General features: G+C 41.6%; 1 protein-coding gene across 4 annotated transcripts in view; it reads right to left on the bottom strand.

Moving 5' to 3' along the window:
• Positions 1-389: 389 nt before the first annotated feature.
• Positions 390-22745, bottom strand: part of AKAP11 (A-kinase anchoring protein 11) — a 64415-nt gene continuing 42059 nt past the window's right edge. For 3 of the 4 annotated variants that reach the window (XM_038762146.1, XM_038762148.1, XM_038762147.1), the window contains exons 10-13: positions 15125-15208; positions 14402-14448; positions 9736-9896; positions 390-4454 (exon numbers count right to left, since the gene is read on the bottom strand). In XM_038762146.1, coding sequence (XP_038618074.1) covers positions 4314-4454; positions 9736-9896; positions 14402-14448; positions 15125-15208 — 433 coding nt within the window. In that variant the 3' untranslated portion in view covers positions 390-4313. The remainder of the gene's footprint in view (positions 4455-9735; positions 9897-14401; positions 14449-15124; positions 15209-22745) is intronic. The other variant, XM_038762149.1, reaches the window with a different exon arrangement.

Below are 22745 nucleotides of genomic sequence, written 5' to 3'. Positions count from 1 at the left end.
ACCAGATTTGAAAGAAGAGTCTTACGGTAACTAACGTTGCCAGAAGGCAAGGAAAAACATATATACTCCGATGGAAATTAGTCTCAGCATCTTGGTCAGCGGGATTTCTTACTCTCCTGTTCCTAAGACACGTGACATGGTATTTGATAACCCCCAGAGAGTGGGACGTTTCTTATTTTCCGTAAGAACGCAATTGCAGTTGGGCAGCACGGCCCAAACTCCTTTGAGTCGGCAAGAAAAAGGCCATCCTTCTGGCAAAGTCAATTTATAGTCTTTGTGAATTTCACAGGAAACTTCTCATTTACCTGGGAGGAAACTGCAGGTTTTTTTTTTAAAAAAAAAAGGTAAAATGAAAGAAGTGTCCATTAGAAATTATTACAAGATAAAGCTTTCTTTTAAATGTTTATTTAAACCACTGCTAAAACAAGGACAGGTTTAGTGCAACTTGAAATTCATAATTTGGTAACTGAACAGACCATTAAATTACCAAGATCACCTTATAGCATTCACTCAGTACAGTTACATATACGTTACGGCTATTTAAACTGCACTCGTATGCAACTGATTAAATGAGGATGCGAATCTTTTAACACTGCAAGAGTAAACAAAATTAGTAGCAGATCCAGCTATATTAAAGTTTGATATTAAATACAATTCAAACATTACAATGGGACAATGAACTCTAGAACTACAACTCCACCTTTATAAGAGGAATGTACGTAGCCAGTAAAAATAAAGTGACCACAGTGGCTAACTGTACCTGCTTCTTCAAAGCAGAAATACAGTAAATGCTTCACAGCGTTTTCTTGGTGAGAACATTTGTAAGTCATCTAACAACAAAAAATTAAAATTCTGTTTCTCCCCTTGGTATTGTAAACGAATTTAAAAAATATCCAAATACAAATTTTTGTGCTGGTGACAGGGCTTGGAATTCAAGTGCTATCCACCTCGGGATAAACTGCTCCTTGCAGAAGGGGGAACTTCTGGAGCTTATTTTTAGAAAAATGTCGAATGTAAAAGTCTGCTAAATTTGGGAGGGTAGCGTTTTGACATATGACTTGGGGAGAGCGTAATCTGCTTCAAAATGGCACCAGAAACGGGGAGCTGTGACTGGCTGCTGCTGATGAAAGATGAGTGGATTGCTCACCTGGAAATAACTTCTTCTAGGATGCAAAATAAGCAATTCATTCCCTTCCTCCGCTCAGAACCAGGCCCATCATTTAAGCTCACTCTAAGAATCATGGACGGAGGCTCTTGTGTTTCATATTTGAAAGAAAAGTTAGATATTTTTCAAAACAAAAATTAATTTTACCACATGGATTCCACCAGGCTCCCCTCAAATAACGTTATAAAAGAGTATGATTTTTCATGTCCTTAAATCTGTTATAAAACCTTGCAATTTACACCATCACTTCTCTTTGTGATGAGTTTCACTTCCAGCTCGAGAACTGGAAAATATTTAAAACTATCACAAATGATATGAGTGATAATTTTTAAATATTAAAATGGGATTGAAATTTGGCTTGGGAAAGGCAACCCTCAGATCTGCATCCATCAGTCTGAAATTAAATGGTTACCAAAGCACATCATCCCCTCCTTCTTTTTCTGGAACTCTCGAGAGGGAGTTTATTTTAAAAGGATGCAGTTTGATAAGAACAATTTTTTTTCTTAAAAAAAAGAAAAAACTGAGTATATTAGGATTGAAATTTCCACAAAGTGGATGCTTCATCCCAAGCTTTGAAAAGAACTAGACACGAAGTGGAAATCTTGCTAAATTCCAGCGCACACACGCTCATGAAATAGTCAATAATTACTCAAACATAAGCAGCCAGTTCGATTCGATAGCTCTTTAAAAAACGATTTAGATAAAGAAAGTACCTCTAGAGAAAACCAAGGTAAAACCGAATAAGAGGTGTTTGGCAGATCTTCCAACTCCAGGGAGCTCAATGAATGGCTATATTTCTACACCTGTGTAACCGTCTTCTCGCTAATGATTTTTTAATTTGTTTGGAGTGTGGCGTTTACTGTCAATCACATCTAAATTATTGAGCCTTTCTGAGGTGACAGTTTTTTCACATAAATGTTTAACAGCAGCAATCTACATGCTGGCAAGATGATGTTACTCTGAACTCAACACAGCTCTGCAGAGGCTTGGAAAAGGAGACACAAAACAAATTTGAAATAAACTGAGTTAAAATATCTCAGCAAAACAAAGGCAAAAATGAAATTCAGAATTCTGTTCTGATGCCGATTAATCCTACTGACATCTATGATTTTGACCGTAACTTGGTAGCTCTTAATATATTTCCACTAGAGTGCAACACAAAAATTTGATCACCAATAAACTTACTTAATGATAATAAAGGAAGAATCTTCCCGACGCCTAGAGAGTCAAAGATGTTTCAAGCCAAGCTTCAAAAGAGACAATTCTGATAATACACTGCGTGCATTTCAGATAAAATTGAATTTTAAAATGATCTTTCTACTTGCTTTCCAATAAAATATTCTCAAAGAGCTGAAAGGAGACGGTGGTTACAAAAACCAAATTAAATAAGTGAGTTCATTATAATACTGTCACTTTACAAACATTTTATTTACCTTGGGTTACCTGGGCAAGGGTTGTCTTAGTTTGTTCTACGCAACACCTAGACGCCAACAAGTGCTCAGTAAATGCAGAACCATAGGGGTCCTTATTTCTAATGATTTGCCCGAGTCCGCTGCCCAGGCAGAGAAGGAGAAACAGTCACTCGTGACTCAGTCCCCTACTTCAAAAAAATACCGATTAGCAACAGACAATAAAAAGCAGTAGAAAATGGGTAGTCTAAAAAGCTGGTGCCAGAGCACTATTTTACATAGGTGTATTCACAAACTTGAAATGCTTCAAAAAACTTTCCACCTTTCACCTAGAAGGAGGATTTAGAGGACGTAGTGGCGGTGATACAGAGGCTGGAGTGTCTCCAAACGTGATCATCCTAGACTTCCACCAATACCTCTTTTCCTCCCGGATCTGGTCTCCCAAAGTGAATGATTTAGAAAACAACTCTCAGACACAGAACACGCAGCCCCATGTGTTCATGAGCAGACATACATGCATACATACATACACACACAAACACACACATTCCTCCCTGCCAGCTCCATTCCCTAAATCTTCAGTCGTGGTCCTGTTTTCAGCTTCCTTCCTTAGCAGGGCTTGGGTGGGAAAGGAGAGGTTGAAAAGCCTCTTTACTAAACACACCAATACATCCCCACAAGCTTGAATGCCCTCCATCTCCATGACAAACATCAGAATTTCATCACTCTAGCAGATAGAAAACAACTTTACAATATCTGTAACCTATCTGGTACACCTAAAATCCATAAACCCTAATGACATTTGTGGAAACAGCTAAGCTGTGGGGTAAATCTGGGAACTTAACGTATTTGAACAGAAACCGTGCACAGAAATCTAAACTCCAATCCCAGAGATGTCTGGATTTGAAGAACTCCTTGAAAAGGGTCCCAGGAAGCAGCATTTGTAGAGCATATAGTTTACACATAAACACACACATCCTTCCAATCCAGAATGGGTTGGTTCTTTACGCAAGTACTATTCCTTCTACTTGAGAAAGACTTCGGTCAGGTATGTGGTTACTTTAAGGTTCTAACGTCTTCATTTCATAAAAAGCATGCTGTTTGGATTGGAGCACTTAAAGAACGAAAAATCTTTATATATAAACCATGAAAAAGGAAGAGGATGATAAAAACAACGCTGGCTGATGATGGTAAGACTTCCCTAAAGAAAAGAATGACCCTTCAGTCTTCATGGCAGTAGTTACTGTCAGAAGATGAATTTCAGAGGCGATTTTAAAACGGAGCGCACATGACACCAGAAAGTTGAAGCAGGGAAAATGGTCAGCTGCTAGAATCTACGAACAGCCCCTTCCAGAACAGAATGGCTTATTCCAAACCATAGAAACAGCCTCTAGAAGCATTCCGGATACACCAGAAATCCTGTCAGATACCAGCACCTGCTCAGATTTCTCTCACACACTTTTCCTACAATCTGAACGCAATACGCCTATAAACTGAGATTAAATAAACATATTATTCTGATACTGACTGCAAAGGGAAAAACTAAACGTACTGCATACACACCCTGCGTCACAAAGCATTTACAGCAAAGATAGATTGACTCCCCATCGGTCTCTTTGAATTCTACCAGGAACATTCACCATTTATATATTTTTTTCTTCAAATCCATGACCTATACTTTCCTCCTTTGATGACCAAAAGAAACGAAGTAAAGAAGATTTTTCATCTTTGGATTTGTTTTAGGCATTTTCCAAGAGCCAGCAAAATAACGGTTTACTCCTCTCCTCATCAGAATCTCTGTCCTGCATTTCACAGTATTTCAGCACGGCCTGCAGGACATCTCCGACTTTCCATTCTTTCTCCCGTAATCTTTTTGAAAACTAGAAAAGGGGGAAACATAGAAGAGAATGTGACTGTAAGATCACTGGGGTTAGAGAATGTTTCTACCAACTATGATATAATGAACTCTTCCAGGCACTTAGAGTTCTGTGCATCCAGTAAACTCTCAATACATACAATCGACTGAAAAAAAAAGCAACAACCTGGAAGCAATGAGCACTCACAATTGTGTGGGCACAGTGCCCCACGGCTAGAGTAAAGTTCTCCAAAGGTCAAACATTTTTCTTTAACCTGGTTTTATAAACAGTTCTATTTCGCAGACTGACAGTTTTGCTGATCGGATGACAGAGACGCGCAAACCTCACAGAGCAGATACTTGGTAAAGCAGGGGGTAAAGGCTGCAGAAAGCAGAAAATTCTCAACTTAAGTAAACACAAGGGCCACACCCTCAATTAAGAACTTGCAATAATAAAGACGACGTCAAGCTTAATGAAAGGATGTGGATTTTTGCTTTTCACAATACGTAGTGTGGTTTTCTTGGTATATTCAAACTACCCTCAGCGGAAATCTGGTTTTTCTGAGTTTGGAAATGTTTATGCTTCCAAAAGTACAGGCTTTAATTCATAATTTCAGGCCCCCCGCCCCTCCCACACAAAATAATCCTTACTGTCGTTTCTATTTAGTGAAGTGGAAGCTATAAGGCTTGGTGCCTTCTGTTATTTGAAATCAGAACCACTGCGCTCGTTGTCCCTCCGCTCAGGGCTCCGGGCTTCAGTTCACTGAGATAAACAATAAATAGCACCACACTAAGAGCTCTGAGGCGAATCTGTCGAAGAGGGATACCAGAGGGTACTCCAATACTTGATACCTTCCCATCCTTGGAAAAGCAGAATGTCCTGGGAGTCAGAAGGACCTGCGTTCTAAAGCCAGCTCTGCCACTTGTCTGCTGTGTGACCTTGGGTAAGTCACTTCACTCCTCTGGGTCTCAGAGATCTCATGCATAAAATGGAGATTCAGACTGTACGCCCCACTGGGAAATGGATTGTGTCCAACCTGGTTAACTCACATCTATCTCAGCCCCCTCCACCCCCAAAATATGCATAACACAAGAGGAACTGTAAAAATGCATTTATCTTTCAATTTTGGAATTACGATTTATTATACTGTTCTACTTCCCACTGTGACTCTGACACAAATACCTAAAAATTAACACAGGAATCCTTTCAATTCAAGAATGAGCAGGGATGCCAAATGAGCACCGATGGTAGAATGTCAGAATTTCTCCTATTGCTTAGGGGAAAAACGCTCTCCTACCCTGGGTAATTTGTTAAACGGTAACTACATCTTCCTACTTTTGAAAATTACTTTACTTCATATACTGAAGAAATGAAATTTACAACCACGCATCAATAAATCAACCAAATAACCCCTATTTCTTTCTAATTTAGCAAACAGATTACTAAATTGAAAGTTGTCAAACATTAGAGATTTATCCTTGCCACAGTAAAAAAAAAAAAATCAAACGACTAATTATCAATTGAGTGTTGACATTGGGGCTGGAACAGTATCAAGCCGAGGAAACACACTATAAACCAAAGATCAAACGTACATGTTATGTGCCTGAGGTCTGAAGAAATCAGGTGCAGGCCCTAAAGCATTAAATCAGCTCCGCAGCCCTTTCGATTTCTTTTGTGCTACGTTTCGTGGGAACTTGTCTTTGTGAGTAAACTAAAATACACTTAAGAAATATTAAGATGTAGAGAATATCTTGTGTTTGTATAAAATTTAATTTTCCCCACACCCTTTTGCATTGCTGAATTCACCCTATACTCCCATGTGTTTAGTACAGAGTTCTGCACATAGTAAGCACTCAATAAATACGCTTGATTGAATGACTGAGGTAAAGGCAGATATTATTTCCATTTGTCAGAGGAGGACTAAATGACTTACCCTAGGTCACAGAGCAGGCAAGTAGAAGTGATGGGACAGAACCCAAGTCCCTGCCTTGTCCCACGTAACCATGCTATCTAAAGTTTTAGGAAAATTAATCCAGGAAGCATGGAGGCTAATTTTGTCCCCAGGGGGAGAAGTTGGGAGAATAGGCTGTCTCAAATCCGGCATCAGCGTGGGAAAGCCACAATTCAGTGCAATCAATCAATCAATCCACGATATTTATTGAGCACCTACTATGTGAAGAGCAATAAAGTGAGCATGTTGGAAGAGTACAATACAACGGAGTTAGTGGACACATTCGCTGCCCACATGGAGCTCAGAGTCTGGATGTGGAGATAGACATTTATATAAACTATGGACATGTAGGTAAGTGCCGTGGGACTGAGGTTAGGTAGGGTGAATATGAAGTTTCTATAGGGTACAGAGGTAAGCGCATAGGTGACAGAAAAGGGAGAAGGAGTAGAGGAAAAGAGGGCTTAATTGGGGAAGGTCTCCTGGAGGAGATGTGATCTCGGTAAGTCTTTGAAGGTGGGGAGAACGGGGATCTGTCATATATGGACGGGGAGGGAGTTTCAGGTCAGAGGGAGAATGGAGGAAAGGGGTCGGCGGTGAGATGGATGAGAGCGAGGTACAGTTGGTAAGCTGGTGACAGAGGAAGAAGTGTCTGGCCGGGCTGTAGAAGGAGATCAGTGGAGGGGGAAGAGCCAACGAGAAGGAATTTATGTTTGAGGCGGAGGTGGATGGGTAATCCCGGGAGGTTTTTTTGAGGAGAGGGGAGATGGGAACAGAACAATTGTTTAGAAGAACAATCCGGGCAGCAGAGTGAGGTCTGGACTGGAGTGGGAAGAGAGGGGAGGTAGGGAGGTCAGCGAGGAGGCTGATGGAGTATTCAAAATGGGATATAAGTGCTTGGATTAACATAGTAACTCTGGATGAAGACGAACGAGCAGATTTTCACAAAGTTGTGAATACGATACGATTTGTGAATACCAATATGATCCGGAGAGAGACTGAATATGCAGATTGAGGATAATACCAAAGTTACTGGCTTGTGAAATAGGAGGAGAGTAGGCTTTTTTTAAAATTTTTTAAATAGTATTTGTTAAGTGCTTACTCTGAGCCAGGCACCGTCCTAACCACTGAGGTAAATACATGATAATTAGGATAGAAACAGTCCCTGTATCACATGGGGCTCACAGGCGAAGTGGGAGGGAGGAGAATTTAATTCTTATTTTTACAGAGGAGGTAACTGAGTAAAAGATAAGTTAAGTGACTTGCTCAAGGTCACTACGTGTCACTGTTTTAAGTGCTGGGGCAGACACAAGTTAATCAAGTCAGACACAATCACTGCCCCACGTGGGTTTCACAGTTCAAGTAGAAGGGACACAGGGATTCAATCTTCACCTGTAAAATGAGTCTTCATTTTACAGATGAGGTAACAGGCACAGAGAAGCAAAATGATTTGCCCAAGTTCACGTAGCAGGCGAATGTGGGATTAGAACTCAGGTCCACTGACTCTTTCCACTACTCCATGCTGCTTCCCTATGATGGGAAAGACGGGGGAAGGACAGGGTTTGGGTGGGAAAATGAGTTCTGTTTTGGACATGATGGCTTTGAAGCGATGGTGGGACATCCAGGTAAAGATGCCTGAAGGCAGGAGGGAATATGAGACAACAGAGAAGGAGAGAGGACAGGGCTGGAGAGGTAAATTTGGGAATTATCTGTGTAAAGATGGCAGTTGAAGCCATGGGAGCAAATGAGTTCTCCTAGGGAGTGCCTCTGGCTTGGAACTCTCTCTCTCTCTTTATAGCGGACAAACCATCATTCTCCCCACATTCAAAGTCTTGTTGTATTTATTGAGTGCTTACAGTGCGCAGAGCACTGTACTAAGCGCTTGGGAAGTACAAGTTGACAACATATAGAGACGGTCCTTACCCAACAATGGGCTCACATTTCCTCTTCTCCCACTCCATTCTGTGTCACCCTTGCACTTTAATTTGCATCCTTTAGTCCCGACCCTCAGCCTCACAGCACCTATGAACACTGGCTGTGGGCAGCGAACGTTTCTACCAACTCTGTTGTACTGTACGCTCCCAAGCACTTAGTACAGTGCTCTTCACACGGTAAGGGCCCAATAAACACAATCAACTGATTGAGCCCGCAGAAGAATCTGAGACGTGATCGAGAGATAGGAGGAGAACCAGGAGAGGAAAGATGAAAAGGAAGGTGAAAACGTCACAGTGTGAAAGATAACAGCGGAGATAAAAGTGACAAGAGCAGTAATGATAATATAATAATATGATGGCATTTATTAAGCGCTTACTATGTGCAAAGCACTGTTCTAAGCGCTGGGGAGGATACAAGGTGATCAGGTTGTCCCACTTGGGGCTCACAGTCTTAATCCCTATTTTACAGATGAGGTCACTGAGGCCCAGAGAAGTTAAGTGACTTGCCCAAAGTCACACAGCTGACAAGTGGTGGATCCGGGATTTGAACCCATGACCTCTGACTCCAAAGCCCGTGCTCTTTCCACTGAGCCATGCCGCTTCTCTAAGAGTTTACAGGAGTTTACAGACTAAGAGTTTGCTTCGCAAAGAGTTTACAGACTAAGGCACAGTTCAAAATGTGCATTACAGTACAATTGAGTGCACTTTAAAAATAGTATTCAGAGTGGGAACAACAATGATTTTGAAAATGACATTTTAAATTATTTTGTATCTGACTGCCTCTATTACAGAGACTACTTCATTTTAAAAGGACAAATGGAACAGGAGTACTAGCCAAATTGGAAAAGCTTGGTAAACATTGAGGGAGCACATTCTAGTGGGAAGAGCATGGATAAATATTTTACCGCTCTGTGTCTCTGTTTCCTCATCAGCAAAATGGGGTTAGCAGTACCCTCTCCCTACCTCTTAAGGATACGGCAAGGAGAAAGTGAGTAAAAAATTGTAAAAGTGCTTTGGACAATAAAATTGAAGGGATTAATTCTCCTCAAGGTTGTGAGCATAGCGAAAATATTAGGGGAAGAGTGTGGCCTAGTGAGAAAAGCACAGGCCTGGGAATTAGAGGACCTGGATTCTAATCCCAGCTCCAACGCTTGTCTGTTGCGAGACCTCTGTTTCTCCGTCACCTCAATCTGTAAAATGGGGATTAAATCCTCCTCCCTCTGACTTAGACTGTGAACCCCATGTGGGATGCGGTCGTGTCCCACCTAATTAGCTTGTATCTTCCTCAGTGGTTAGCAAAGTGCCTGGCATGTAGTCAAAAGAGTACCATTAAAAAAAAAAAAGTAATTGTGTTTTAGGAAAATCTGTTACGCGCAAATGAGTGCCAACTGTACATATACAGAGCCACATACCCATTACTCACATGTATGAAATCTTTCTTGGCCAAGTCACGAAAATGAAGCTGGGTCACCTCTGCCTCAGAGGCAACAAGCCACTGCAGAACGGTCCTCAGCTGGGCGTCCCCGGCACACGGGTCCGTATCAAGATTCGTGACTAACAACGTCTTTCCAGCGTGCCCCAGGCCTGAGTTTGGAAAACAAACAAAAGTGATGTGAAGAAGAACAATACAACCCAGAGCCCTCCAAATGATGTGCTAGCAAGTTGTTTCTATTTTTATTTCCCATGGTTCTAAATAAAAATTGAGCTACTCAGACTTTTTTAAGCAAGACTATCGAAAAGAGAGGAACTGAAAGCCTCATGAAATAAGTACATTTCTAAATTGGCAGGGCTACGTAAACAAAGGAGGCTTTTATCATACACTTCTAGTTCAGGTAGCCCATAAATTTTGAAACACTGAACCAATCCATGTTTCCTGATACATTTCACTGTTCTGTAAGCTGGTAACAGGTCCGGGACCAAGGGTTAAACGAGAGAAAATGTAATTATCACACAATCCAAAAGCAAAGAAAACGCACTTTTAAACTGAACTGAAGGGACGTAACCGAACGCCACAACCAAGTCTCTTCATTAATATTAAAAGGGGAAGAATACGTTATAAAGGAACTGGTCCTAGATTGTTCATATCCTAATTCAAAAAATGTTCTATAGTTATTTATTACAACCAAACTTATTTTTTCCAATGCTCTAGACCAAGAAAACAACAGCGGAGCAGCTTTCCACATAGCCGATGGTACTTTACAGCCAATAGTTGACAGAAAAAAAGTAAACATGCATCATAATGTAAGGAAAGGCTGGTAAGTAAAAACTCATTCATTTTGCCACACCTTGCAAATTTCCAATTTTCTAATACAAATTCAAAGTAGGTATTTTAAAAACCAAATGTGAACAGCTTGGCCTTGAGTAATTTCTTTGAGTTGGCTACCGCTTACAGCTTCTTTCTTTTCCACAAATCCCTTCACTAAGGCTTATCTTCAGAAGAGTGGATGCCCTTCATTGAAAGGAAAAGTTCGGGAGCCTGCCGGTTGAGGAAGAAAACAATCATGACCAGCAAACAGCCAAGGAGGGAGAAGAGGTAAATTCATAATGTAGTATTAAATGCAAGTGGAAGTTGAGCTTCTGTCACACAATAAAAGTCTGGATGATAACAGCTTCAGTTACATTATCAAGAGATCGAGTCTTCAACCCGTCCCTCCTTCCCTATTCGTCTGGAAGGCACTATCTAATGATGGGCTCATGACTAAAATGAAAAAGAACATATACGTCGAAATACAAGCCCTCCAAAACTGATCCATTTGCAATCACTTCTGAGATGCAAGGATCACAGCAGGAAAAAGATAAGCTTTCCTAAATAATCAATGGTAAACTAAGTGGATTTTCCACTTTCAAGAAAACTGGAATGAAGAAATCAATCAATCAACTGTATTTCTTGAGCACATACTGTGGTTGGAAAGTCAGAACGGTAAAGGAAGTCAGAGAAGGACGGAAACAGAAAGAAGAAAGAGAAGGGAGATAGAGAAAGAGGAATGGGGAAGAGTGGAATGGAGAGAGAATGGGAGCTTCCATGTAAAGGAGCTGCAAAGCCTATAGGAAAAAGCCCAGGCGTCAAGAGGACGTGGTTTCTAAGCTCAGATCTAATAATAATAATAATGATGGGGTTTTTGTTAAGTGCTTACTATGTGCCAAGCACTGTTCTAAGCACTGGGGTAGATACAAGTAATCACATTGTCCCACATAGGGCTTATAGTCTTAATCCCCATTTTACGGAATAGGTAACTGAGGCACAGAGAAGTGAAATGACTGGCCCAAAGTGACACAGCTAAGTGGCAGAGCCTGGATTAGAACACACAGCCTCTGACTCCCAAGCCCACGATCTTTCCACTAAGCCACGCTGCTTCTCAAGATCGATCATTTGCCTGCTCTGTGATCTTTGACAAGTTGTCCCCCTCTCCATCCCCCTCATCTTACCTCCTTCCCTTCCCCACAGCACCTGTATATATGTTTGTACATATTTATTACTCTATTTATTTATGTATTTATTTTACTTGTACATACCTATTCATTTTATTTTGTTAGTATAGTTTTGTTCTCTGTCTCCCCCTTTTAGACTGTGAACCCACTGTTGGGTAGGGACTGTCTCTACATGTTGCCAACTTGTACTTCCCAAGCACTCAGTACAATGCTTTGCACACAGTAAGCGCTCAATAAATACAATTGAATGAACGAATGAACGCCGGGGTGGCTCCCAAGGAGATCGGGTTGGACGCAGGCCTTGTCCCGCAGCGGGCTCTTACCATGTGTATTACTCTATTTATTTATTTATTTATCTTATATTACTCTTTATTTACTTATTTTATTTGTACATGTTTATTCTATTTATTTTATTTTGTTAATATGTTTTGTTTTGTTGTCTGTCTCCCCCTTCTAGACTGTGAACCCACTGTTGGGTAGGGACCGTCTCTATATGTTGCCGATTTGTACTTCCCAAGCGTGTAGTACAGTGCTCTGCACACAGTGAGCGCTCAATAAATACGATTGAATGAATGAATGAACGTAATTTCTCCGTGGTTAGTTTCCTTATCTATAAAATGGGGATTTAGTACTTGCTCTCCTTCCTACTTAGACTGTGACTGTGGGGCAGGGACTGTGTCCAACCCGATTAATTTATATCTACCCCAGCGCTTAGAACAGTGCTTGACACATAATAAGCGCTCAACAAATACCATAACTTTTTTATAAAGGAAAACCAGGCATGACTCTTGGGCCACAAATCATTTAAAATTTCAATGACCAAATCATCCCCATCACTTGTGGTAAATCCAACAGGCAGACTCATTCGGCATTTTGGTTTTCATATTCCTGTGAATCTGATCTTGTAACTGTCCAACCCAGAAGTAGCAGCTCTCTGCGTTCTGGGGGCATACGCTCATAACCCACACATTCAGAACGGTGTTCGTGTTTCCTTACTGATACACAGTTAAACATTTGGGAGGAGCAAGGCGTGTTTAAGTCCACTGGTCACCAAGTGCCCTAAAGAGATCTGGTTTTGTGCAGTGCTAGGCTCTACTTCAGCTTGGAAGAAACCATTTCCTTCCGAGAGGATGGCCACAGGACACAGAAGGGGCTGAGATGGCAAAGCTGATTCATTCATTCAATCGTATTTATTGAGCGCTTATTGTGTGCAGAGCACTATACTAAGTGCTTGGGGAAAGTACAATACAGCAATAAAGAGAGGCAATCCCGGTCCACAAGGAGCTCATGACAGCAGTTGAGGTCCAGCACATTGGGGGTTGACGGAAGAAGAAATAGATGCTAAAAAATAGATCTGGAATGGGCATGAGAGGAATGGGGAACAGGAGGTGACTTTGGGGTGTGGGGTGGAAAGCTATGGAACCGGCAGGTGAATTCGCAGGGTGGGAGGGGAAGGGTTTATGCCTCTGGAGGGGCCATGGCTCTTTACAGAGCTCGACAGAAAAGTGACTACGTCCTTCCGCGGGCCCCAGAGCAGTGACATTCGCTCCTCTGGCGAGTAATTCAACGCCACAACGCATGCAATAGCACACTATACAGTCTCCTAATGGTCTGAAATAGCTACAGCTGTCCCCGAATGCCTAGCTCCCTGCCCAGCAGTGCTCACAGACAGTTCGACAACTTGCTGAGTGGAAGTGAGAAGCGGAAAGAGCAGAAAAAGTCCGAGGCCACTCACGGGTGCCGGACCAGTCTGGAGCGTGCGGCGGGAAGGGAGCGGGGAAGACTGTCGGCGCAGGAAAGATGCTCGCAAAACCGAGAAGGCGCCTTCAAAGCATCACCTCTTCTGACTTGCTCCTTTTGACCACTCCCCCTCAACACTGATGAGTATGTATCTGTAATTTTATTTATTTGTATTGATGTCTGTCTCCCCCACCAGACTGTGAGCTCATTGTGGGCAGGGAAGGTCACTGTTTGTTGTATTGTACTTTCCCAAGAGTTTAGAACAGTGCTCTGCACACAGTAAGTGCTTAATAAATACGATTGAATAAGTGAATGAATAAATGAATGAATCAGGAGGGGCGGAGGTCGAGCCAGGGCACATTCAGGGCAGGGGGACAGGCAAGCCCAGAGAGTCGAATGCGAATCACTGACGGAACTAGGGTCAGTAGCCCCAACACCCAGGGGCACTCTCGGGGTACACTTTTGGGTTTTATTTACTGAGTTAGGTTTGATGTTGAAGACTCCACCGACAGTTATTTGCCATTGATTGTTTTCTTCTATTTTTGGCAGTCAACAAAAGGTTAGGCCTTTTTGATGTCTGTCAGAATTCCTTACATCCTGATTCAAGTGAAAAGCACTTCATGCTTTCCACAGAATGACTGTAAACATTAAGAATTTGCACTTCAAACAACATCAAATAAACCTTTAATGTGAATGTCATTACTTCAGCAAATAAGTCATTCATAATGATTTTGACAGAGATCTTGGAACTGTATAAAGAGCATTAGATCGAGCATCCTATAAATCCCGATCTGTTTAACATAAACTGGTTTAGTATCATATGAGTCGTTTTCTGTTTCATAGAAAATGCAAAGGAGAAAATACTGTCAATACCGATGACAAAAACCAATTTAAGATATCTGAAGTAAAGACATCATTACCTGGTCCTAGGCCCTGTGGATCTTCATCTTTATCGTCCACTCCATCACTACACAACAAAGTAAAATGTCAGAAGTGTTAATACAATTACTAGCAGACTTAATGGGTGCAGGTAATCCTAAAATGTAGTAATGATTGTTAAAATAACAGGGTGCGATTAGGATTTTAAACAGAATCATGAAATGATGATGAAAACGAAGCTTTGCTTCTCACACTATTTCATCTTGGAATTTGACTTGTAAATAGGTTCCTATGAATATATCATCAGCAACCAAGAAGCCCTACCTTTACAAAAGTCCCCAAGGAAATTCAGAAAGGAAATTTCAATTTCAAAAAATTCCAGTTCTCTCAACAAGAAAAACGTATTTCTCTTTGGAACAAAATGTACAAAAAGAAAGATCTGCTACTCCTCCAGTTCAGACAACATATATAAACTAAAATATTTATGGATATAATAGGAAAAACTAGAAATCCTGTAGGAAGCAAGCTCTTTTTTGGTTTTTTGAAATAATGATGGATATAGTAAAAATAGCAAGCTGTGCATGCAGAGGAAGTTTTGTTTTGCACTGAAATGTTATGTCTATCTTGAAGCAGAATTTTTCCATTTGCTGTAATTTATTAGGGAAAATTGTGTCAAGATTAGAAGAAGAGCGGCTTTTTCCACTTATACATAGTGAATTCATGCATTAATGATGAGAAACTCATCTCTTCTGAACTGGACCAACCTGTCTGATGGCGGAAAGGATAAATTCTCCTCATACATATCTCCTTCTAAACCAAGACTGCTCCAGCTACTGCTGATACCATTACTGCCAGAGGAAGAAGAGAACAGAGCTGAGCTAGAAAAAGAACAAATCGCTCAAACAAGAACTCTCATCTCTTTCAGAGCCGTTTTTAGCTGGTCAGTAAGCACCGGACATGGCAACTTTCAAAGAAGTCTTGAGCACCGGGGATGTCAGGAACTGCTGGTATGATTCAGAATCACAAGCAGCGAAGGAGTGCGTGATTTGGGTTCTTTTTTTAAAAACAACAAATCAGGAAAACTATCCTGAGTTTATTTTCCAATACCACTCGTAGACTTATTCCCTGCAAAAGGGTCTCTGCACTGCAAATGAAAACATGACATAAAATAACCAGCTTCCTAGTGAAGTGAACCTTTTACCCCCATCTTACCTCCTTCCCTTCCCCACAGCACCTGTATATATGTATATATGTTTGTACATATTTATTACTCTATTTATTTATTTATTTTACTTGTACATATCTATTCTATTTATTTTATTTTGTTAGCATGTTTGGTTTTGTCCTCTGTCTCCCCCTTTTAGACTGTGAGCCCAATGTTGGGTAGGAACTGTCGCTATATGTTGCCAATTTGTACTTCCCAAGCGCTTAGTACAGTGCTCTGCACATAGTAAGCGCTCAATAAATATGATTGATTGATTGATTGATTTTACCCAGTTAAGGAACTCCAAATGTCGGCCATCTTCAAAACGAGAAAATAAATTCCTTTCTGTCTTAGATGACAAGGGCTGGGGGAAACAGGTGAATATGGCTCAATTTTGGCAGAGCAGAAGGAAAAATGATTTTCGCTTTCTTAATTTTATAATTGAGATGCAGCCGATCACGAGAAGGCAAAATCTAACCCTCCTAGATTCACTAGATTGACCAAGATTGTAAAGAAAAACCTTCGGGAAATCTTGGGATGGTTGGCTGCCGCTGAAGCGGTTCCTTTGGCTACGGGTGTAACGAACTCTGAGTCACAAGGAGCCTGAAACTCTGTCCCTCTATCCACAGCACCCGGCTGCTTTTTGCGTTTATTCCGCGTAATCATCCTTGTCTTTTGTTGCTTTAATCCTTTATTGTTTCATTGCTCCTCATGTGTTTATCTCCAGTCTCCTCTCCTGGATTTATATTCTTAGATTGCGAGCCCCACCAAAAAAAATAAATCAATAAGTAAAACTCCCACCTGTGAACTCTTTCCCAGGGCTTAGTACAGTGCTCTGCACAAGTGCTTAATAAATACATTTACTATTCATTTAATCAATCGTACTTATTGAGCGCTTACAGTATGCAGAGCACTGTACTAAGCGCTTGGGAAGTACTACTGTAAGGATGCCTATGTGAGCGGAGCAGCGTGGCTTAATGGAAAGAGCACGGGCTTGGGAGCCAGAGGTCGTGGGTTCTAATCTCGGCTCCGCCACCTGTCAGCTGTGTGACTTTGGGCAAGTCACTTCACTTCTTATGTTGCCAATTTGTACTTCCCAAGCGCTTAGTACAGTGCTCTGCACCCAGTAAGCGCTCAATAAATACGATTGATTGATTGATTGATTGATTCTCTGGGCCTCAGTTCCCTCATCTGTAAAATGGGGATTAAGACTGTGAGCCCCACATGGGACAACCTGTTTACTTATATCTACCCCAGCACTTAGAACAATGCTTGGCACATAGTAAGTGATGAACAAATACCATCATTATTATTATTATTGTTATTATTAATTATAATGGTAGTACTCTGGCTAGTCTTTAGAATAAAAACAGAAAATTTCCTTTGCCTTAGCATGTCTATTCACTAATCAAAATAATAAAATAAAGATAACAGTGCTTTTCTACAAAATATTCAGAGAAAAATGAAATTCTAAAATTCTAGCAACCACAAGCAAGCAAAATGTTAGCTGCCTTGGGAAGCAATATAAATGCTGTTTTCCTAAAAAAAAATTCAGACAGGCAGTTTTAAAAGCTCAGACAGGGGTTACATGAGTAGGCATGAGTAGACTCCCCTCGTCCCCCTCTCCATCCCCCCATCTTACCTCCTTCCCTTCCCCACAGCACCTGTATATATGTATATATGGTTGTACATATTTATTACTCTATTTATTTATTTATTTATTTATTTTACTTGTACATTTCTATCCTATTTATTTTATTTTGTTGGTATGTTTGGTTCTGTTCTCTGTCTCCCCCTTTTAGACTGTAAGCCCACTGTTGGGTAGGGACTGTCTCTATGTGTTGCCAATTTGTACTTCCCAAGCGCTTAGTACAGTGCTCTGCACATAGTAAGCGCTCAATAAATACGATTGATTGATTGATAGGCAAAACTTATCTGATTAACTTGCATAACTGCCCCACTTTCTTGCAAAATTTTTATAAGACAAAGCAGGGGAGGATCTATGACCCAGGAATTATGTCTAGCAATATAAGGGGAAGAGGAGAAAAAAAGAGAAAAGAAAAGGACGGGAGAAGGAAAAGGAAGGTAAGGGAGCACTTGAAACTCTGTTTCTTGTATCGCACTCTCACAAGTGCGGCTTATAATAGGCGGTCAATGAATCAACTCCCCCTCTGCTTTTCTCACCCTTCAGTTTCTCCTCTCGTGACTGAGGCAGCCCTAATGAATTAACTCCCCCTGATCTGCTTTCCCCTTTTCTCACCTTCCTCCTGCCAGCTGCTTATTTTTATGTGGAACAAAAAAAAAAAAGGCCTTTATTTCCACCTCAAAACTCGGGGCGGGGGGACAATTATGTGAGTAAGCACCATGTCAGTAGACACGGACTATTTTATGATTACATAAGGAAAGCTTAATATAATGTTCACAAATGCATGTGCTGTGCTATATTCTAATTCTGAGAAGGGGAGAAGCTTCATTAAAACATTTAATTTTCTCTACCTTTTTTACAAGATACGATTCACAACTCTCGTGGAAACAACGTTTGAGGTACTTTTAAAGATTTTCCCAGCAATCTCTTTCAAAAAATTATTTAAACATCCCTATTTACCGTCACATCTGATAAACAGCCCCATCACCATGCAGTCTAGACTATGACTAAGGGAAGAGTTCATTAGTTGAGAAGCATGCGCCAAAATCTCCCTCATTTCTTTTAAAGTAAATTTATTTCACAATGGAGGAATTCATCCTCTGCTACCTATCTCTCCGATGAAGTTCATCCTTTCCAAGTCTTTTCATCATGGACTCTGAATGGAATTAGTGGAATATTTCCCGAAGAGAAATGTAGTTTAGGAAACAAGAAATTAAGAAACCCTAAATCTTTATAGTTTAGGAAACAAGAAATTAAGCCTAGAAACCCTAAATCTTTATAAATGATTAACTCATTAGCTTTCAAAGTTAACCAGGAATTATTTAACTTTTCTCATAAAGCGGTCACCCCATAAATGATTTTGTTGGTAAAATAGAAACCAGCAAGTGTGACCTTCCCCAGAGCCTTTCCGTTACCTCTTCACGACGCTACCACCCCGCATACTGTACTCTCCCAAGCGCTTAGTACAGTGCTCTGCACGCAATAAGCACTCCCACCTCCTGCGTCTCTGATTCCATCCGTTCTCACATCAGTGATATTTACTGAACACTTACTGTTGCACAGCACTGTGTTAAACACTTAGGAGAGTACAATGCGGCAGAGGTGGTAGAGGTTTCCTGCCCACAAGGAGTTTATGGTCTAGAGGGAGACACAGGTATTAAAATAAATAGCGGACACGTACGAAAGTGTTAAGGGGCTGAAGGTGAGAGGAATATCAAGTGCTTAAATAATAATAATAATGGCATTTGTTAAGCGCTTACTATGTGCAAAGCACTGTTCTAAGCGCTGGGGGCGGGGAGATATAAGGTGATCAGGTTGTCCCACGTGGGGCTCACAGCCTTAATCCCCATTTTACAGATGAGGTAACTGAGGCTCGGAGAAGCAAAGTGTCTTGCCCAAAGTCACACAGCTGACAAACGGTGGAGCGGGAGTCGAATCCATGACCTCTGACTCCAAAGCCCGGGCTCTTTCCACTGAGCCACGCTGCTTCTCTTCTTAAAGGGTACATGGAAGCAGCATGGTCTGATAGAGCACAGGCCGGGAGTCACAAGGACTTGGGCTCTAATCCTTCCTCCGCCACTTGTCTGCAGTGTGACCCTGGGCAAGTCACTTACGTCTCTAGGCCTCAGATGTCTCATCTGTAAAATGAGGATTGAGACTGTGAGCCCCATGTGGGGCAGGGACTGTGTCCAACCCGACAAGACTGTATCTACTCCATCACTTAAAACAGGGCCTGACACAGAGTAAGCACTGCCCTGTGACTTCTCCGGAGCCACCAAACATACGCAGGGCCGGAGCTGGTCATTTTTACGCTGCAAGAGACTCAAGTGGATGGGTAGACCAAGTGTCTAACACTAGGCCCACGTAGCAGGCTGGGTTAGCAAGAAGAACACCTGACAAGCAACAAACATCAGCCCATGGGGGCATTCAAGCGGTCTACAGGTAATAAAATGTGAGCCCGGGTGAGGGAGAGCAGTCTGTCTACAGCGAAGGTTCTGTCGGCGGGACTTCTGCTGGGGAATACACAAGAAATTTGGACAGACGGGACAACCAGAGGATGGGAACCAGCCAGCGGGTCTGCTCCGAAAACCACAGGCATGGAATGGGGAACGGTGGGAGGCACCTCTTGGGGTCCAGGCTAAGAAAATTCACCACACTCTAGTCGAGTCACCCCCCAAAGCCACCCTTAATGCTAACTCATTCATTCATTCATTCAATCATATTTATTGAGCGCTTACTGTGTGCAGAGCACTGTACTAAGCGCTTGGGAAGCGCAAGTTGGCAACCTCTAGAGACGGTCCCTACCCAACAGCGGGCTCACAGTCTAGAAGGGGGAGACAGACAACAAAACGAAACACGTAACAAAATAAAATAAATAGAATAAATATGTACAAGTGAAATAAATAAATATTCACTTCTCGGTGCCAACGGGGATGGAGACGGTGAGCCCCACGTGGGACCACCTGATTACCCTGTATCTACCCCAGCGCCTGAAACAGTGCTGGGCCCATAGTGAGCGCTCAACAAATAGCAACGTTGTTGCTATTACTCAGGTGAAGGGAGTGCTTCCTCTCACACTCCTCTCTTTCTCTTCTCCTCCCTCTCTTCCGTCCTGGGCCCTCCAGGCTGGGGCTCAGTGATATCCCCTCCGGCCTCATGCGGGAGATCGGATGCGGTTTCTCCCCCAAACAGAGCGTCACCAGCGTCCTCCTCCAAGGCCTCGGTTCCAACAATTCCTCCAGCCAGAAGGAAACGGTGTTCAAGGTCTCGGCTCTTTGGGGCTCTCAGCCGTGCAGGTGAGTGCCCCCGGAGCCGGGAGAGTCCCCGATAGCCCAGCTTGTATCACCTCGAAATAATCACAATAACCGTGGGATTTGTCAGAGCGCTCGCTCTGTGCCAGGCTCTGTACTAAGCTAATATATCAAATTCCTATTCTCAGCACTTTACACGTTCTATTATTATTCAACTACTCCACCCTGCTATAGATATTTTTCCCTTTCTATTCTTGTTCCTTCTTCCAGCTTCCCCTAGTTATAAATAGTTTTTCTCCCCAATACTGGTTACCCTTAGGGGCAGGGAATATATATTTTGCTCTTTTGTAATCTCCCAAGTGCTTACTGCAGTGCTTTGAATTCGGCAAGCACTCAGGAAGTACCACTGACTGATTCTCAAAATTATTTTGCCGGGCCTCCACCAAAATTAGCACTGCCTTTAAAATAAATACCTCAAAAAAATATCAAAATTACATTTTCAATTAGGACACTTTAACAACTAGATTATCTGAATATTTTGTTGGTGGCTATGCCTACCTTATAGGCTGCCGAACTGTACTTTCCAAGCATTTAGTACAGTGCTCTGCGCACAGTTAGCGCTCAATAAACAATTGAATGAATGAATGCTCCTTGTTAACAGGGACTGTGGCTACCAAGTCTGTTTGTATTTATTCAGTCATATTTTTTGAGCACTTACTGTGTGCAAACCACTGTACTAAGCACTTGGGAGAGTACAATATAATAATAAACAGACACACTGCCTGCCCACAACGAGCTTGCAGTCTAGAGCGGGAGACAGACATTAATATGAAGAAATGAATTAGAGAGCATGGCGTGCTGCACACTTTTAATGCTCAATAAATACCACCGATTGATTGATTCTCTATAAAATAGTGGGCGAGGAGAACCAGGCTACTAATCAAGAATCTCCCATATCAAATTCTTCCTGTGTTTGGAAGTCACTGGAGTGTTTGAGACTCGTAAGATAGGAGGCCACTGAAGACTGACAGTAATTCTGCCCCCGCTCTGTTGTCCAGACCATCTTTCAAAACCAATATTTGAATCTTCTAGGAGCCAAATGCGGCTCAGGAAAACTCTGGGTACTGCTGATAGTGACGTTTCTTTTGCCTTAGAGCAAGGACTGTTTCCAGCTCAGTAAGACTTGACACTGAACTGTTGCTGTGTTGGCTTAAAACAGTGTTTGGCACATAGAGCTTTACAAATACCATTACTATTATTACTGAAATAATTATAATTATATTATAAATAATATGATAATTATTACTACTACTAATATTAAAAACACTGCATCTTTTGACAGTTACTTTTTCCGAATTATGGGGTCAATAAGAAATAGGAGGTTTGATTCTGAAGTTCTCAGGTTTTTTTTTAAAAGATTTAAAAAATACTTTGGGGCAAGTCTTAGAACAGAACTTGAAATGTAGGTGAGAGAAGAGACTGAGGAAGCTTTTGGGCTTCTCCTCCCCAGGCTTTCCCTTAGGCCCTTGTTCCCTTCTTCCTAAATACCACAAATGAAATTAGAGGAAGAACTGACCTAAATGGAGGCGGTTTCTTCAACAGGATGAGAAAAGGCTTTCTTTTTCATTATAAAGCGAGGACAATATCGAGCATGATGACTAAAATCAACCATGATAGGACTTCACGTTCTTAGGACAGGCTAGTTTTGAGCTGCGGTACACACTACAGTTGAATCAGAAATTAAAGTTGAGCCATAGTCCCCCTCTTTTGCCAGATGGGCGGGAATGAATACGACATGAATTGCAATGACTGTTCTCAACAACTTTATCTATAGTCTTAATCCCCAAGCAATCAAAACTCTCTTTTGAGGTTTTTCAGTTGGAAAAATACTCCATCCCACAGAGGCCACAGGCTGTTTGTTTGAACCATGGGGAAAGGACGTCAACCCCTTTGATATCCCCTTTATTGAAACTCTGACATAACTGTGGCATTTATTGAGTGCTTACTAGATGCCAAGTGCTGTATTTAATGCTGAGGTAGATACTATTTAATCACTCAGGTTCCAAATGGGGCTCTCAGTTTAGGTAGGAGGAAGAATAAGTATTTAATGTCCGTGTTGCAGATGAGGGAACTGAGGCACAGAGAAGAGAAGCGACTACCCCAAGGTCACACAGCAGGTAAGTGGAGGAGCCAAAATATAAGAACTCAAGTATTATTATAATTTCTAACTTCTGTTGTGGATTGTAAATATTTTTCCTCTATATAAGGGCCTGTGTTTATGGTTC

This window comes from Tachyglossus aculeatus, chromosome 20 (assembly GCF_015852505.1).
Source record: "Tachyglossus aculeatus isolate mTacAcu1 chromosome 20, mTacAcu1.pri, whole genome shotgun sequence".
In the NCBI taxonomy this organism is placed as follows: Eukaryota; Metazoa; Chordata; class Mammalia; order Monotremata; family Tachyglossidae; genus Tachyglossus; species Tachyglossus aculeatus.
The sequence above is the reverse complement of the archived record's forward strand: the minus strand, read 5'-3'. Positions and strand labels throughout refer to the sequence as shown.